Below are 18,701 nucleotides of genomic sequence, written 5' to 3'. Positions count from 1 at the left end.
ACGTGGTATTTTATACTGTATATATAACCTATTTATTGTTAAATCATGCCCCAACACAAGTGTTCTTAATGCACAAGAGAAACAAGGTGTTCAGACAAACAAACTAAAATATAGTATAAAACAGCTCAATGCTCATGATACCCTAGAATTATTTTTACTGTAAGTACAGTCAAATTACTTAGTTATAATGAAGTACACAAATGACATCACCCACCTCTTAAGAGAGCTAAAGGTGACCTGTGCAGCAACACATTTCAATACATATTTGTCAATACTAAGAGCTGCTATTGTGCTGCTGTAATGGAATATGTATGCAAGAAGAATAAGAACATACCATGTGGTCCAGCTGGAGTCTCATCTGCCTCCTGATCCCTGCCTCTGTCCCTCTTTCTGACACTTCATCTTCATTCCTCACATACATTTCTTCTTCTTCACTAATGTCTTCATCTCCTCCTCTTCCTCCTGCTCTGACCCTCCTGGTCTCTTCAGTGAACTCTCTTTTCCTTTTCCTCTTTCTGTTCATCCTGATCACTTCTCAGATATGTCTTTTTGTTGTTGAATCACTCCAGCTACTCTGGCCTGCAAGAGTCTACTTGTGAAAAGCACTGGTACAAATGCTTGTATAACTTTACACGTTAGGGCCATGTAGCTAATAAGTAGCATATAATAAATATAACATCAGAAAGTATTTATAAAACGCACACAGGCAGCTGTGTTCAGACCCAGTTTGACGGTAAAGGATGTATCCTGGTTTAATTTATCTGGCCTCATTGCTGTGATGTGTAATTTACGTGGATTTAATAGTACCGCATAGTTTAGCAAATAAAGTGATCTAGCGCTGTCTGTGTAGTATTTTGTACGTGACGCCCCAAACAGCGACCGTCTGTTAAATGCTATCGATTCAAACGGCAGCGTTTTATTAGGGCCCGAGCACGGAGCGCTAGGACCCAACGGCGTCCTAGCACGAAGTGCGAGGAACCTATTGTTTTCCTACGTATTCTTATTATTTTTCTGCTGGCGTTTCCTGTTTTTGAGGGCAACTTCAAAAGTTGTATAATTTTGCACGGATTCCAGAATCGGTGAAAACTACAATATTCTGGAGTCAATGAGTTCAAATTGTCCAACATGCTCTCTAGCGCCACCTATGGCCATTTCCATTTTTGTAAAGATGTACAAAGTCGCACCGTAACTCCAAATGACCTGACATTTTGCACACTTATTCGGGTGGACCTGCTTTAAATATATATATCTCATTTTTTTAATTAGCATAATTTCAAAAACAGTTAAATATTCACTTAAATTTCAATTTTTTGTTTTTCAACACCAAACTTAGTATACAGCATCGTTGGAGGGTCAGACACATTACCGTAGAAAATGAGCATGTTAACACGATAAATATTGCCGCCATGAATCAAAACGTACGGGCTTAGATAGAAATGCTCATAACTCATCAACAATGTATCCAAAAAACACACATTTTGGTGGTAAGGTTTATTCTGTATTGGGGAATAGGCACAAAAAGTAATTTTCTTTTTGGACTATAGGGGTGCCAAAAACATGACAAATGTATAACTCAAGAACTGATGGACGAAATAATTTTTTTATTTTTTAGACATACTCTGGGGGTGAGTATGAACTTATATTTAAAGTGTTGCAACGAATGACAAATGTGGGCGTGGCCTGTACTTTTTATTTTATGACGATGTGCTAAAATGTGCTTCGGAACGCAAAACTTGGGACACACGTCAAAGCCCACAACCTTTTCGAGAATGTAAAAATAAACGTAATTTTTCAAAAAAACTGCTCACTAGCGCCCCCTATTGTGTGGTAGTCACATATAGTTTCTCAGAACTTCACCAATTTTGGCACATACATTCCTCATGGAATTGCGGACATATTACTAATTTGCTTCCATTAGCCCCGCCCTCGAGAAAGTCGGCCATTTTCAAAAATGTGCGTTTTTCATGCAATTTAAGCACATTCTTGCGAACTCCTAGAGGAATGATCGGAGAAATTCCAGTCCAGGACAAGTTCAGTCCCTATCCAATATGATACTTAATTGCGGAGCACATCTTTGAAAAATCACTCGTGGAGGTCGTAAGCTAACAGCGAAAACTCAATTTTTTTACCATTTACATGTCGCAAATTACTCCAAACTACTCGGATATAGTTTTGCCGATATTCACGAAACGCTGTATCCACATTGCTATTATGATTGCACACATATTTTAAATTGGTTTTGATTAGCCCCGCCCCCCAGAAAGTTGGCTATTTCGAAAAATGTGCGTTTTTCATGCATTTTAAGCACATTTTTGCTAATTCGTCATAGGGAAATGATCGAAAAAATTCCAATCCAGGACAATTTAAGCGAATATCCAAAGTGATGCCAAGGAATAGTCGATCGCTTGAACATGGAGCTCGTAAGCTAATGGAGAATGTACAATTTTTGACCAATTATATGTCAGATAAGCTACCGAGACCTGCCTATCTGCCTGGCACATCAACTCTCACACAGACACACAAACAGACACACAAACACACACACACACACAACCATACCTACACATTGTACAAGAAACACAAACAGCTCCTAAAGCATATAATAAATATCAGGCTACAGCCCTTGTATATTTTATTATGTGAAGCACTATATGGTTTCATGAAAAATATCTACTGTTTATTTGTAGATATCTCCTAAAGCCTACAAATAAAGTGTGAAATGTAGGCCTGTTACATATATTATTGAGCGATATATATTATACACACTGTTCTGCTTTCTGCACTGACCTCAGCAGCTGTTCTCACTGTAAACATCGCGTCACAATGAAAGCAGTTGTATTAAACAAATAAATAGCCTAACATCCAGGGGAGATGTGATTAGTGAGTAAACAAACGGTAAAGGGCAGAAAGTCTGATGCACATTTGATCATCTTAAATAACTTATAATCACAACGGGAACAGTTTGCAGAGCTATGCTTCGTTGACATAACTCCAGCCATGCGTCACGCCTCTTTTAAACATCACTGTTGGCTGAAATCCACTCCGGAGAATACATCAGTGTACCCTCGGTTATAGCTCCTCCAGAGAGACTCCTCTCTCCTCTCTCCTCTAAATCAGTGTATCCTCGGTTACGGCTCCTCCAGACAGCCTCCTCGATAATCGATCCTCGGCGAGCTTTTAGAGAAATTTGTTTTCCTTCGACACGTCGCGCCGACATCCGTTTCCGGGTCGCTGCCGGAGGACCTGGGAGTCTGGGACGCGAAAATTATAGAACTGACAAACGGCTCATTTCTGAGGACTCACGCACGTCTGCTAGACGCCGGGACGACCGGCTGCCCTCCCCGACAGGCGCACGGACGCGAGGGCCCGCTCATCACTGCGCGCACTTCTGCGACCGCAGTTTTAATTAATATTTAGTTTCAAGCTCTCGTCTTTAGTAAAAACAAAACTAGTGGAAGGGGAAATGCTCCCAGGGGAAGCTGATCCACCTTCAGGTGCTGGGACAGCTCGCTCCCTCTCTGCAGCGGTGTGAGCCGCGGTCTGTGAACGCCGCTCCGCAGTTTAATGCAGGGCCGTAGCTACGTTTTTAACGGGCCTAAGATGATATTTAAAATGATTCACTTTTAATTAATGAACTGCTTGTTTCATTGCTTGAGAAGCTTGTGGACATAGTGTAGGTTTGTTTCTACAAGTACAGTTTTATGGACACAAAAGTTAGGGGGGCAGCTGGGGGGGCAAGGCTCTACAGTGGGGGGGCAGCTGCCCACCCTTGCCCCCCCGTAGATCCGCCCCTGTCCTAAGGTATCTAAGGCCCTAGCCACACGGTGACGAAACGGGTCGTATCCGCTACAGTTCTCTATCTTGTAGACGGTTCGGCCACATGAGGCCGACAGGGAAACGCGGATAACGATAACGGGTCCCAAGGTGGGTAGATCTGCGGACGCAACCCTCTGGGGGGCCAAACGGCTCCGTGATTACGCCCTATACGATCATTTCCTGATAACGAAGATACTGACGGGCTGTCAGGAGAGGGGGAGGAAAAGAGAGGCTCCGTGTATTATTCTTATATTATTATATAGAGTCGTTATTCTTTTGTTTTAAAGCTAAATAAATAACAAAGAAGACCTTTGACCGGCATTTTTATAATTTTGTCGGGAAGATTTAAACTTTAACGGACATGTTGACCGGCGGAAACTCAGCCGCACGGTTCCCTCGTCCATTGGAAGAGGTGGAGAGGTGGGTGTTTTTCATCTGCTGGTGGACTACCGGGGAGATTTACATCAGGAGCACACGCTTGCCTCGGGGAGGGAGAAAAAGAGAAACAGCCAGAGCCCTGCCTCTCCCCACCTCTGCTGCTAAATCCACCGCGGAGAATAAACAGAAGGGCAACCATGGCAACCATGCTCGGGAAGTCTTCTTCGTTGCTTTTGGTGTATTTTGTGGTGGAAGTACAGCGCCACTTACAGGCCCGGCATATGTACTACAGCGTCTCCAGCGGGTCAAGCGGTCTCGTGTGGAAGGACACGTTTCTGGTGCCTATTGCGTGTGGATGGAAGACTTTTTTGATATCGAATTCGGTTCGTTTTCGTTTCCGTGTAGGGCCTAAGGGTCTTGTTCTCGAGTGAGAAAACCGTTGTGACGAAGCCTGAAGGCCAAGCTCTCAGTCTACCAGTCCATTTTCGTTCCTGCCCTCACCTTTGGTCGTGAAGAATGGGTCATGAGCGAGAGAACAAGATTGTGGATACAAGTGGGCGAAATGCCTTTCTAGACTCTACCCCTACATGGCCAAACGGAGATAGTTCTTGCAACTAGTAACTAAGAATGTATTTTTCTAGGCCCTGTTACCTCCAACAACCATGTTCTCAAGTTTAAAAATGTTTACAAAGTCTCAGTTTCGCACACTTAAGAACAAAACAACATATTATCCAAGTAAAAGCATTCTGAGTGTCTGGATATACTGGGTCTGGTTTATAGACATTATACATTATAATATATAACTACCCTGATGTCAGCTTGATCCCTTGAGGTTACATCACCCACAATATGACTACAGAACTTCTCTTTAAAAGTTGAGTCAGAGGTTGTAGTCTTCTGTCAGAAGAAGGGTTGCTGTTTGGTGACTACAGGCAAGGGGAAATAAATTAAAGGTCATATAATGCTTTTAAGTTTCTCCCGGATTTACATTTGAAATGGTCTGACTTGTATTGAATAGATCTAATAACTATTGTGACTTATCAGTATCCCCCTTTTTTGTGTTTTCTTTCTTCAAGTTGATGGAAAACTACACTTTCAACAGCTTCACCCTCCAGCTGGAGGGGTTAAAAGTCACAGAAACGTCAATGTACCCTGTATTTTTCTTTTTCTTTTTTTTATACGTTATTATTATATTGGTGAATATTGGCATTGTAATTCTGATTTTCATTGACAAAAACCTTCAGCAGCCCATGTATCTACTTTTCTGTAACCTGCCCTTCAATGATATTCTTGGAAACTCTATCATGGTTCCTCGTTTGCTCATAGATATACTGAGGCCTCCCTCTGTGCGCCTTATCAGTTATCCAGAGTGTGTGGTGCAAGCATTTTCCACACATATGTATGGTACCACTGCTCACACAGTGCTCATGATTATGGCTTTTGACAGATATGTGGCAATCTGTTATCCTCTGCGCTATGCTGCTATAATGACAAACAAGATGGTGATTAAGCTGACAGTTTCTGCCTGGGGAGTAGCCTTGGTTTTGGTCGGGATTCTGCTCGGTCTGACAATACGCCTGAACCGATGTGGGACTTTGATCACAAATCCTTTTTGTGACAATGCCTCTCTGTTCAAACTGTCCTGTGAGAGTGTGTTCATTAATAATGTCTATGGCCTCACGTTCACTGTAGTGCTCTTGACATCTTCAATCGGCAGTATTGTTATCACCTATAGTAAGATTACAGTTGTCTGTCTGATGAATAAAAACAAGTCTTTGAACAGTAAAGCCCTGAAGACCTGCGGCACTCATCTTTCTGTATATCTAATTATGTTACTGAGTGGAATGCTTGTTATCCTCCTGCATCGCTTCCCTCAGTACTCAGACTACAGAAAACTTGCTGCCATTTTATTCCATATCATCCCCGGCAGCCTGAACCCTATTATTTATGGCATTCAGTCGAAAGAGATACGAAAATTCCTGTCACAATTATTTCAGCATAAGGTTTTGCCATCATTTTAATTCCAATACAAATGAACAGAACCAAACTAAATATAAATGCATTTATATAAGAAGCAGTGTGCTTGTCTGTGTTTGTTTTTAAGCATATACATTGGCCACACCTAACTTAACGTTATTGTGATAAAATGAATAGTTAATCAAACTGTGTTTAATATTTAGTTTACTTGTAGAAAACAATGAAACTATAATTTGTGATTTTTCTCTTTTTATTTGAGTAATGCTTTAACTTATGGTCATTTTTGAACATATAATATACTTTATCAAGTAGTTGGTAATTATTACGAAATGATGTGTTAACCTCATGGAATTGTATTTTAAACATCTATAACAATATTTGGATGGCTTTTATAAAGATGCAACTTGTAATGGTTATAATATCGTAAATGGTTAATTATATTCGCTAAAACATCAAGACTGACCAAACATTATTAATTGTTAATAAATAGTTTCTGGTCCACCAATGTATGTTATGTTAAATTATGTTTTAGAAATTATTTGGTACTAATACTTAATATTGTATACAAAAATGTGTACTGTGACAGCTGCTCACATTTGTGATAACCTATTATCAGGTATGATAAAATACAATTTGTGTTTCATATTACACAAACTAATGATGAAAAAACATGAATTATGAATAATATGTAAATGGTATATATTGTCATTCATCAAGAAATAATGATTATCGATTCAAGTAATTTACTATCAATTCAACATTTTAAATAATGGTTATTTTAAATGGTCACGCCTGTTATGCTTCTGTAATCTGTTTTTCTATTTGTTTAGAAGCAAAATAATTTAAAAAAAATGTGTGCTTTTATACAATTATTTGTTTGTTGTTTGTAATTATTACAATGGTGAACTTTGCTGCATTATTTTGTTCTGAATCTCTGTTCATGGTACGTCTTTTCCTGCTACTGGTCATTGTCAAAAAATACTGGTTGTGATGAAGTTATGTAGAACTTAATCCGTAACCAACAGAAGACAATCCATAAATATTTTCCTTTCTACTAAACGTGTATTTTTTACATTTGTTTTGTGTGACGCCATTTCCACAAATTGGAGTTGGGGTTAGATTGGTTTGTTGAGGCAGGGGCCCTTGTTATTAATCATCATTGTGATTCCCAGGCCTAACCACCCCCTCGTTCATATTAGCTTCAAATATAACAATGGTGTTGTAACCACCATAAGGAGCAATAATAACGTAAGGAAATATGAATAGTCTTTTTAATACTTACATTAAATTGGAATTCATATACATCTTTTAAACTTACAATATTCACAGAAGTTTAAAACAAATATCCAAACCTTTACATGACTTTTCAAAGTACAATTTAATTACTATTTCCTTGCATTCTAGCAGCAGGAAAGTGAAAGCTACTACATAGGCACTACATTTGTACATTTGCAACTTTATAATAGCCATCCAAATCACCTTTAGAGGCAGTTTAGAAATCAATAACTAACTTATTATCATGAGAACAGATTGTTTCAAACCTGTTGTCCACTTATGTGTCTAATTGTTGATATAAAAACAATTCTGAAGGTTATTTTGGATGGCGATCATATATTCAAAATGAATTGTTATAATAAATTGTTAAACAGTTAGTTGCTTATACATCCATGAACATTATTAAGACTGAGTCTTTGGTAAAAGGTTATTATACATATTAAAGCATCCAAAAACTTTTTTTATTTGAAAGTTAATACTTTGTAAATGTTTATAAAGTTACAGATTTTATTTCCATCCATCCAATTAATTTGATAGATATCTACGAATCATTTGGCAAACATTGACAACTACTTGATATAGTATATAAACTTGAAGCAGTGCACAACAAAAAACCTTTCAAGACATTTAGAGAACATTACAAAGGTTAATTACTTCTTATCATTAGGTTAATAAATATAGTTTCATTAACTTTTTTTTTCAATAAATTGAGGGGTGATGTAAATATTCTTTTATCATTTGAGTACTAATTTAACCGATCCAATAATATGCATAAAAAACTAACAAATACAGGCATATTTCTGCTTATGTATATATTATGTAATCATTTGAATTAACATTACAACGATGGCAACACTCTTTTATACAGAAACATTTGTGAGAGAAATGTTCGTATCTCTTTCGACTGAACCCCATAAATAACAGGGTCCAGGCTGCCAGGGATGATATGGAATAAAATGGCAGCAAGTTTTCTGTAGTCTGAGAACTGAGGGAAGCGATATCATAATTAGATATACAGAAAGATGAGTGCTGCAGGTTTTCAGGGCTTTACTGTTCAAAGACTTGTTTTTATTCATCAGACAGACCACAGTAATCTAAAGGCCGCTACACACCCACCTGAGACCAAAGAACGCGTACCGAAGGCGTCCCGACTTTTACGTCAGCTTCGTCGCCTGCGTCGGCTGCGTCGGCTACGTCGCCCGCTACGCCGCCCGCCTACGAACACACCGCAAATACTTCAGTCGACGAGTGGCAATAACTGTCCTTACCAGCAGGCAGCGGTAGAGTGTATTCGTCATTCAAAAGAGGCAACAGCCGGAAGACAGACTGCCTTTTATACACCAAGAGAAGAAGAACAGACTGAGTGATATAAACAAACAAACACAGCGTCTGGTTTCCCTTTTCACTCTCTCTCGTCGATCGAAAACATGTATCGTACGGTACTGGCGTTATCAGCAATTGGATTGTTGCTTGCGGCTGCAGAGAATAAGAAGCGGAAGCGAAAAATCAGGAGAAACCGCACTAAATGGGTGAGAACATGGATACTACAGCAAGAAGCTCAGGGGGCTTTCCCGAACCTGTGTCGAGAGCTGGAGTTAAATGAAATCTCAGAGGGATGAACTATGCCAATATTTTAGCGGTGTCGGTGCAGTGCCTTTTCAGTGGGATAAGATATAGCAAATATGTCTAAAGAACTGTACAATGTCAACAATCAACTACAATACGATAAAAATAGTGTGTAATACAATAAAAAAAAGAGTTTGCCAAATATGTCTAATGCTGTGTTATCAATGGCTGTAGTATCAAGGTACGAAATAAAGTTTTGTATTGCCTATCCTGCTATTTGTGTTTATTCTTTTAATCACACAGCGTTAATAAATACAAAAAAATGTGCCTACATAACTGCCAGTAGCAGCCGCACATTATTATTGGTTTAACTACTAACAGTATATTTTTATACATTTTAAAATGACCATCTTGAACAGCTACAACGTTAAAATACTTCTAGGCAGATTCTGGAGGATAATGGGAGAAAGAATAGAGGGGCAGACAGAAACACTATCTGAATAATGGTCCGGACTTTCCCGACGCCTCCCGCGGCCGATTCAACATGTTGAATCGGCCGCGGGAGGCGTCCGGAGGTGTGAAAAGGTGCCGTAAAGAGACGACGGTGCGGGACACACAAACCTGAGTAGGGCGCCGCGAATGCCCGACTGCCTCTGACGGCCTCTGATGGCCTCTGACTCCCAAAATCGGACTGGTGTGTCCGGGCCTTTACTGTAGGTGATAACCATGCAGCCGATTGAAACTGTGAATAGAACTACAGTGAACGTGAGGCCATAGACATTATTAATGAACACACTCTCACAGGATAGTTTGAACAGGGAGGCATTGTCACAAAAAGGATTTGTGATCATAGTCCTACATTGGTTCAGTCGTATGGTCAGACCGAGCAGAATCCCGACCAAAACCAAGGCCACTCCCCAGGAAGAAACTGTCAGCTTGATCACCATCTTGTTGGTCATTATGGCTGAACAGCGCAGGGGATTGCAGATTGCCACATATCTGTCAAAAGCCATAATTATCAGCACTGTGTGAGAGGTGGTACCAAACATATGTGTGGAAAATGCTTGCACCACACACTCTGGATAACTGATGATGCGTTCAGAGGGAGCCGGAAATATCATTAAAAGGCAGGTTGCAAAAAAGTAGATACATGGGCTGGTGAAGGTTTTTGTCAATGAAAATCGGAATTACAATGCCAATGTTAACCAACATAATAAACAGGTAAGAAAAAAAGAAAAAGAAAAATAGATGGTACATTGACGTTTCCGTGACTTTTAAATAGTTTTCCATCAACCTGAAGAATGAAACACAAATGAAGGGGATGCTGATATGTCACAGAAGTAAGAAAAAGATCTTACCAGAAAAATATATGTTTCCTAAAATGTAAACCACAATTACATTTAAAATAATTCAATATTACCTTCAATTTCTCTTTCTGTGCCTGAAGTAACCACACAGTCTTCTGACCGACTTCAACCTCTGTCTCAACTTTTAAAAAGATGTACTGTAGTCATAGCGTGGGTGACGTAATAGTGGGTCATCAAGCAGGTAACGATTGGCTACCTATCTTGTGAGAATTCTTCTGATCTGATGTTTGAGTTCATCAAAGAAAACAGCTCAACCTATGACCCTTGCACTCCACTGCCCCAAAGACTTGTGACCCATTGTTGGTCCCTGAGGTAACATGTTTTTTTTAAGAACTCCCTATTTGCTCATTCCAAGAACTATCTCCATTTGGCCGTCTACAGGTTATGTCGGTCATGTTGGGGACTTACCTTAGTGGCAGCTCGCACAGGGCACTCTCTTGGTTGTACAAAAGTATAGAACAATCTCCTTTGCACACGGTGTATTTATTCAAAGTTAAGTGTATTTCATTTTGCATGAGAAACAAACAACATAACACTTCCCACAATATTAAAGATGTGACAGTATCTATTGGAACAATTTATGTTTTTCTTACTTTTACGTTTTGGGATTTAAAATGTTTTGTTCATAAATCTTGGCTGATAACAATCACATTCTGATCACATAAACTATCCCATAAAAGTGTATTAGTACACACATTAAAACGTTTATACTATATTAAGAATCTATAAATATGACATAGATGGAGAAACAGATTATTGAGCATTAACAAGTATTATCTATCCGTCTACATTATGTTTATCGATGCATTAGCAAGTATTTATTAACAATTTAACGAGGTAATATAAGCTTCAGTTGCAACTTCATAATAGCCATCCAAATCATCTTTATAGGCAGTTCAAAATGATTTGGATGACCATCATTAAGTTACAAATGATGGTGATAATTCGTTGTTAAACAGTTAGTTGCTAAAGCATCCATAAACAATATTCAGACGGAGTCAATACTTTGGTAAATGGTTATTAAATACATTTTAAAGCATCAGAAAACATCATTTAGATTGAAAGTGAATTGTTTAATAAGTGAGACTTCTATAGACAAATCATTTGGTAAAAATAAACAACTATTTGATAAAGTACATAAACGTTATAGTGATCCCAACAAAAAACCTGTAAAGACATTTAGAAAACATTTTCAAGTTTCATTACATCATTAAGATAATAAATAAGGTTGACTTAACTATTAGCATTACATTGTGGGGTCAAAGACATGTTGCTATTTAAAAGGTCAGGAATCTATTCACAACGTAGTACTTATTAGACCTTGCATTTAACATGCATACAACAAACACATACAAGCATATTCCATCTTATATTTATATTCTTGGTTATTTGTATTGACATTAGAATGACGGTAAAACCTTTTTACGCTGAAACATATGTGAAACAAATGTTCGTATCTCTTTCGACTGAACCCCATAAATAATAGGGTTCAGGCTGCCGGGGATGATATGGAATAAAATGGCAGCTAGTTTTCTGTAGTCTGAGTACTGAGGGAAGCGATGCAGGAGGATAACAAGCATTCCACTCAATAACATAATTAGATATACAAAGAGATGAGTGCTGCAGGTCTTCAGGGCTTTACTGTTCAAAGACTTGTTTTTATTCATCAGACAGACCACAGTGATCTTGGTGTAGGTGATAACCATGCTGCCGATTGAAACTGTGAACAGAACTACAGTGAACGTGAGGCCATAGACATTATTAATGAACACACTCTCACAGGACAGTTTGAACAGTGCAGCATTGTCACAGTAAGGATTTGTGATCATAGCCCTGCATCGGTTCAGGCGTATGGTCAGACCGAGCAGAATCCCGACCAAAACCAAGGCTACTCCCCAGGCAGAAACTGTCAGCTTGATCACCATCTTGTTTGTCATTATGGCAGAATAACGCAGTGGATTACAGATGGCCACATATCTGTCAATAGCCATTATAATGAGTACAGTGTGAGCGGTGGTACCAAACATATGTGTAGTAAAAGCTTGCACCACGCATTCTGGATAACTGATAATGCGTTCAGAGGGAGGCCGCAGGGTATCTGAAAGCAAACGAGGAACCAAGATAGAGTTTCCAAGAATATCATTCAGAGGCAGGTTGCAGAAAAGGAGATACATGGGCTGGTGAAGGTTCTTATCAATTAAAACTAGGATTATAATTCCAACATTAGCTAACATAATAAAAAGGTACGAACAAAAGAAAAAGAAAAATACAGGGTAAAGGGACATTTTCGTGACCTTTAAGCCCTCCAGTTGGATGTAAAAGCTGTTGTAAGTGTAGTTTTCCATCAACCTGAATCAAAAAACACAAATGGGGCATGCTGATTAGTCACAAAAGTCATTTTAACACAAGGTATACATTTCTGCAAATCTAAACCGAGGATACATTGAAAATATTTCAATGATTTGATCATCAAAAGCAGGTCAGTAATACCTTAAATGTCTCTTTCCGTGCCTGTTGTAGACTGCTTCTCACCAGCCAGTCTTCAGAAATGTGTCTCAATTTTAAAAGAGATGTACTGTCCTCCTGGGTGACGTAACGTCAACTCATCAAACTGGTAGCGATAGCAATCCCTGCCTAACTAATGGGTTTGACAGGGCTTGTTGTTGAGTTATTATTAGAGATTTTATTAGAGTATTATAATAGAATACCTGGCATTTTCCCGCCTTGATTTGATTAATTTCATTGTTAAAAAAGGTTTCATTGATATTAATGGTCACCCTTCGAGGTCAATGCCTAAACTTAACCTTGTGAGGTCAGTGCCCAATCTTAACGGTAGGAGGTCAATGACTCACCTTCACAATTCAAGGTCAGTGTCCAAACTCAACCGTATGAAGTCGATCTGTTATCTGATTGGTTGCACGTCCAATGGTCAGCGTTAACAAGACACTTGATGCTTTTCATGTGAAAGCAAACTAATGGCGCGTTTCCACTACAGCGCGGAGCACGGTTTAAGAGGGCTGTGACGTCAGCGGCCCGTCTTTGGTTGCGTTTCCACTTGGCCTAGTACCGGCCGGCGGGTCCTAATTCACAGTTTTTCTGGCCTCATAAAATCATGGGTCTAGGGCCAGAGACAACGAGGCTGAGTCGGGCTGAGTATGCTAAACTAGAGAGAGCATCGCTGGCAAGGGGGCTACAACTACAACAAGATGGACATATTTGACCGTGATTTAATTGTAATATACGTTTCAAAATGATGCCGAAGTAACAACATACTGATACCGGTTAGTAAAAACCATGAATTAATGCTTTGTCAAGTCTGCAGACAGACGGCAGGGGAAAAACCTTTTAAAATGCGTGTTTTCTAAATGGAGATTGGCTAAGCTAACGCAGTATATGCTCCGACCGTCCACACTCACAACAACGGCCTATACAGACATAAATAAAGCAGCGACTGTATTCGCCATGACACAGGCAGTCTGTGGTTTGTACTTGTCTAGTTTCTGAACATATATGAGGAGCTGTGAGCTCTGAGTGCTAACAACTAACGGCTGTGTTGTTTTTCTGGGGTTCTCATTGAAGATGACGTCACGGCTCCGCCTACACTGCGTTACTATAGATACTACCCCAGTTCCTAAACTGTAATGGAAATGCGCCATAAAGTGAGCCAGTCCTAACGAGGCCTAGCCATACCGAGTGGGGCCGAGCGAGGCCGTGTAGTGGAAACGCGCCATAACTGTGTGAGGTCAATGCCTAGCCTTAACCTAACGCAGTCATTGTCTAACCTTAACCATGAAGTTCATGCTTAACCTTAACTTTAGCCTGTTAAGCCCGAGAGACCCCGGTACCGGGGTACTGACGCAACATCTTGCAGGAAACAGTGTCTGAGGGCATGTTAATTTAATAAAACTATGAATGTTTTATATCCATGTAACGGGAAGAAACTCATCTAACTGATCATTTCTTTTGTTTTTCAAAAGAAAACCCACAATGCTAACACTGAGCCTCTGAATTAGCAATGAGCGAAAAATGCTAACACCTTACTGCACCGAAAATCACTCACAAAACCTTATTATTTATCTTTTCACCACATCCAACACATCGATTCACATCGTGAGGTGACACAGAATCGATTGACACTGACATTACCACTGAATTATACGTATTTGCGACGTTATAAGCAAAAACGGACATCAAAACAGGTGACGCTAGGTAGCTAAAAATGCTAACATTTTTACCTTGGCTCTGTAGTCTCTCCAAAGTGGTCTTCAATGGCATTAAAACGATAAAAACGCTGCTGAAGTTAATCCATAGGTTAATCTAATGTGTCTGTGTCCCTTTGAAATTATTTCTGATAATCCATAAGCATTAAAACTGCTTTTCCGTTTCCAGATGTCAAAGCTAGAGATAGGTCCACTCTGATGCAAAATGACATGCGCAAAGCCCCCACATTTTCTCTTCACAACATGTGTGTGTGGGGGACTCCCCCTTCGATTCTATTGGCTCTAACGGTCAGAAAGAGATGTCAACCATCAAAATTGAGCAAGGGGGGCCAGAGATATGGAAAATCCACCCAAATGACCCCAGAAGTGGTTTCTTTTTGCTAAATTTCTTTAAAAAGGTAAAATGTCACTTGTTTTGCATCAATCTTGATACAGTGTACTTATTATATGTTGTACTTTGGATTCCTAAAGCTTTTAGTCTACTAACCCATCATCCAAGGGTGGTTTTCACTATAAGTAAAAAATAATTTTTGGACGGACACTATAATTTACAGTTTTTTACTATGTAAAATCTGAATTTTCTTTAAAATAAAAAACATCTATATTGATTCTGACTTTTCTACATCCAACTCACAGGTTTATCAGTACTTTGAGAAAAAAGATTATTAATTTAACCCTTTTAGAAGGGAAGATATGGTCATTTGTTCTGGGAATGTCATTTTCGAGCCTGAGACCTGAAAAACAGGCTCAGGGCTTAACAGGTTAAAAGGTCAATGCCTAACCCTAACTGTGCTATGTCAATGTCTAGCGTTAACAATTTCAAAGTCAATGCCCAACAGTATTCATTTAATTGATAATCTTAACTACAAGGGTGAATGCCTAATCCTAAATGTTTCAAGCTCAATGCTTAACCTGAACCTAATTAGGGTCTGAGACCAGTGGTCGGCATGTTTGACCCCCTGAATATATATGAAAACTCACAAAATGTTGTACACTCATCAGGACTGGTGAAAATTGCGATGTATATATGGTTCCGGAAATTAGCGTAAACATTTTTGGAAGCCACGCCCACTTCCGTTTTTAACATAAACTCCCCCTACTTTCACGTAAATGAACAAAACTTTGCAGGTACATCTAAACTGCGGAGACGAACCAAAAAGCCTCTTGCAAGTGTATAAAACAACGTACAGGAAATCGACCATTTTGAATTTGGCGTTGGAAAAACTTGATTTATCGAGTTTTTTGCCCTCCGTACTTTAGAGATCTCCTAGGGATTTTATCCGATTGACTCCCAATTAGGTAGGTAGCGTCTCGAGACCTGGGGGATGAAAAGTTATCAGGAAACGTAACTTTTTACAGCACAGCGTTGTCTTGATGCATCGCCCATTTTCACGTTCGCTCGATGCTAGGCAATCCCTCGCCACAGAACACGATGATGTCCTAACTCCAACTGACATGGTCATAACGCCGCCAAATTTCACATGACGGTTAACACTGCTGCCCTGAACAGCTCTGGATCAAATCTGAGGTTTCATAATGTGGCGTTACCGTGGCAACGTATCCCTCGCCATAAAACACGATGTCGCTGTAACTCCAATGGACATGGTGTATATCACCGGTCCATGCCTCAACAGCTCTACGCCAAATCCGAGATCTCACCATATGCAGTTTCCATGGCAACGCATCCCTCACCAAAAAACACGATGTTGTCGTAAGTCATAGGAAAATTGGCCAAATGGCACCAGGCTTCAGATGATGGTTAACACTCTGGCCCTCAACATTTCTATATGACAATTCTGAGATTCGCTAAAACTCTGTTGCCATGATAACACATTACTCGCCATGAAACACGATAACGCTGTAACTCCTATGAAAATGTTCAAAAAGTGCTCAAACTTCACCTCTGTGCTAACAGTCCAGCCGTGAAGACATCTAATTTTCATTTTTGAGATTTCACAAATGCCGTTGCCATGGAAACACAATGCTCGCCATGAAACACGGTTCTTATAACTTCAGTCGAAATGCTTCAAACGGCCGGAAACGTCTCATGTTATATAATGATGCAGCCCTCAAGACATTTAAGAGTATTATGGGGTGTAATCGTATGACATGCGGACAACAGCGGACCTACGCGGATCATCGAAGACCCATTCATCGCTGCTCGCAGCTTTCATTTAACTTAATTCTGTACGTTTCCATTATTCTGGTTTTTTTTTTCATCCAACTTCAGAAAGTTGCTTATGTCTCCTGTTTTATTGGAGTAATAGGTAAGTCAGAGGATTGTAGGGTCAGTTCATGATGACTTTCGGCCACTGGTTATGAAATTGCTAAGGTCATCATAGAATACAGAGAGAGAAACTTAGTAGTAGTAGAACCTTTATTTAGCCAGGAAAATCAATTAAGAACAAATTCTTATTTTCAATGATGACCTGACAGGAGGCAAAAGGCTTCCTGAGGGGATGGGGGTTGGGAGGAAGAAAATAAAAAGACAGACTCCGGGCACGACAGAACCCAGGAGACAACACAATGACACAGAGCAGAGATGACAGGCATAGCAGTTAAACATATAACATCTCTAAAACAACACTGCTGTGGTTCAATCAGTCATTAAAATAATGTCATTTATATATATTGAGAATAGGATGGGTGCTAGGATAGAGCCTTGTGGTACTCCCTTAGAGATGGATAGGGGCTGTGTCATCAGATTGTCAGATTTTACACACTGGGTGCGCATGGACAGGTAGTTTTCAAACCAGGCTATCAATTGGTTAGTGACACCAATGCATCTAAGCTTTCCCAGAAGCAGTTGGTGATCTACAGTGTCGAAGGCTTTGGCAAGATCTATGAAAATGGCAGCACAGTATTGTCTGGAGTCAAGGGCATTGATGATATCATTTAGGACTTTAAGAGTCGCCATCTCACACCCATGACCTGCACGGAACCCAGACTGCATGTCAGATAGTATGTTGTAAGTCTTCAGAAACCATGTTAGCTGTTTGCAAACTAACTTTTCTAACACTTTCGCTATACAGGGTAGAATGGATATTGGATGATAGCAGTTGGGGTCAGCATGGTTTCCCCCTTTAAACAAAGGTTGCACTGAGGCTGCCTTCCAGGCAGAAGGTAGCACTGCTGTCTGTATGGACAGATTACAAAGGTGGGAGATAGCTTCTGCAATAATTGGGGCTGCAACTTTAAAAAAGAAGGGGTCTAGCCCATCAAGACCTGCAGGTTTGTTGAGGTCAAGTTTACTAAGGACCTCCAGCACATCGTTCTCACTAACTTCCTGCAGGCAGAAGCTGTGACATGGTGGGGGGCTTAGGCCCCGGCTCCACGGGAACGCATACGGCAAAACGCATAGGAGTAACGCAAACGCAAACGCAAAAAAGCTTCCGCCCACACGCAATATACACCGGATTGTGTCAAGCTACACGAGACAGCTCCGTTTACATCCAACCGCTGGAAAAGCTGCAGTACATATGCCGAACCTGTACGTGGCGCTGTAACTTCCTCCACAAAAAGCAGCGAGTATAAGATCCCCCCCGGATGTGTAAGGCACAAACAAACAAACAAACAAACAAACACACAAGGTAGAAGATGGCTGATATTTGTGCAAGAAAGGAGGTCTTTTCGTGGACTGATGATGAGGTAGAACTTCTACTTCGGATCACATTAGAGTACAAAACTTCATTAATCCAGGAGAATGTTGACTGGGAGTCCTGCAAGTTGAAGTATAGCGATATAGACAACTTATTTCAGGCGCAGTATCCGAGGACCGACACAGGGAAGGATTTCCCTCACAGCGTGGGGGCCATTACAAAGCCCCAGCTTGCCGCCAAGCTAAAACAAATCCGCATAAAGTACAGGCATGCGGTGGACACTAAGTGTCGGAGTGGCCAAGGACGTGTTGTGCACATGTTTTTTGAGCTGTGTGAAGAGGTCTGGGGTGGCTCGCCTGCAACGTGCTCCCTTAGCTCGGGCATCGAGACGGGGGACCTGGAAGAGTCGTCTTCCGGACCAAGCTCACCCCGGAGTTTGGAGCGTTCCAACGATTCGCCACCGCCAGAGTCGAGCGAATCCAGCGGAAGTCTGCCAGCTGCTG

General features: G+C 40.3%; 2 protein-coding genes and 1 pseudogene across 2 annotated transcripts; 1 reads left to right on the top strand and 2 right to left on the bottom strand.

The window, feature by feature from the left end:
- The first annotated feature begins 5,261 nt into the window (after positions 1–5,261).
- On the top strand, positions 5,262–6,215 carry LOC117469603 (olfactory receptor 146-like). The gene has a single exon (XM_034114044.1). It carries the CDS (start codon positions 5,274–5,276, stop codon positions 6,213–6,215), a length of 942 nt encoding a protein of 313 aa, XP_033969935.1. The 5' UTR covers positions 5,262–5,273.
- A 2,069-nt stretch (positions 6,216–8,284) lies between these two features.
- On the bottom strand, positions 8,285–10,269 carry LOC117469518 (annotated as a pseudogene).
- A 1,510-nt stretch (positions 10,270–11,779) lies between these two features.
- LOC117469606 (olfactory receptor 146-like) lies at positions 11,780–12,727 on the bottom strand. The gene has a single exon (XM_034114048.1). The coding sequence runs from the start codon at positions 12,722–12,724 to the stop codon at positions 11,780–11,782; it is 945 nt and encodes a 314-aa protein (XP_033969939.1). The 5' UTR covers positions 12,725–12,727.
- Positions 12,728–18,701: the final 5,974 nt, after the last annotated feature.

Source organism: Trematomus bernacchii, unplaced genomic scaffold (genome assembly GCF_902827165.1).
Source record: "Trematomus bernacchii unplaced genomic scaffold, fTreBer1.1, whole genome shotgun sequence".
Lineage (NCBI taxonomy): Eukaryota > Metazoa > Chordata > Actinopteri > Perciformes > Nototheniidae > Trematomus > Trematomus bernacchii.
This window is presented reverse-complemented; position numbering and strand designations above follow the sequence as displayed.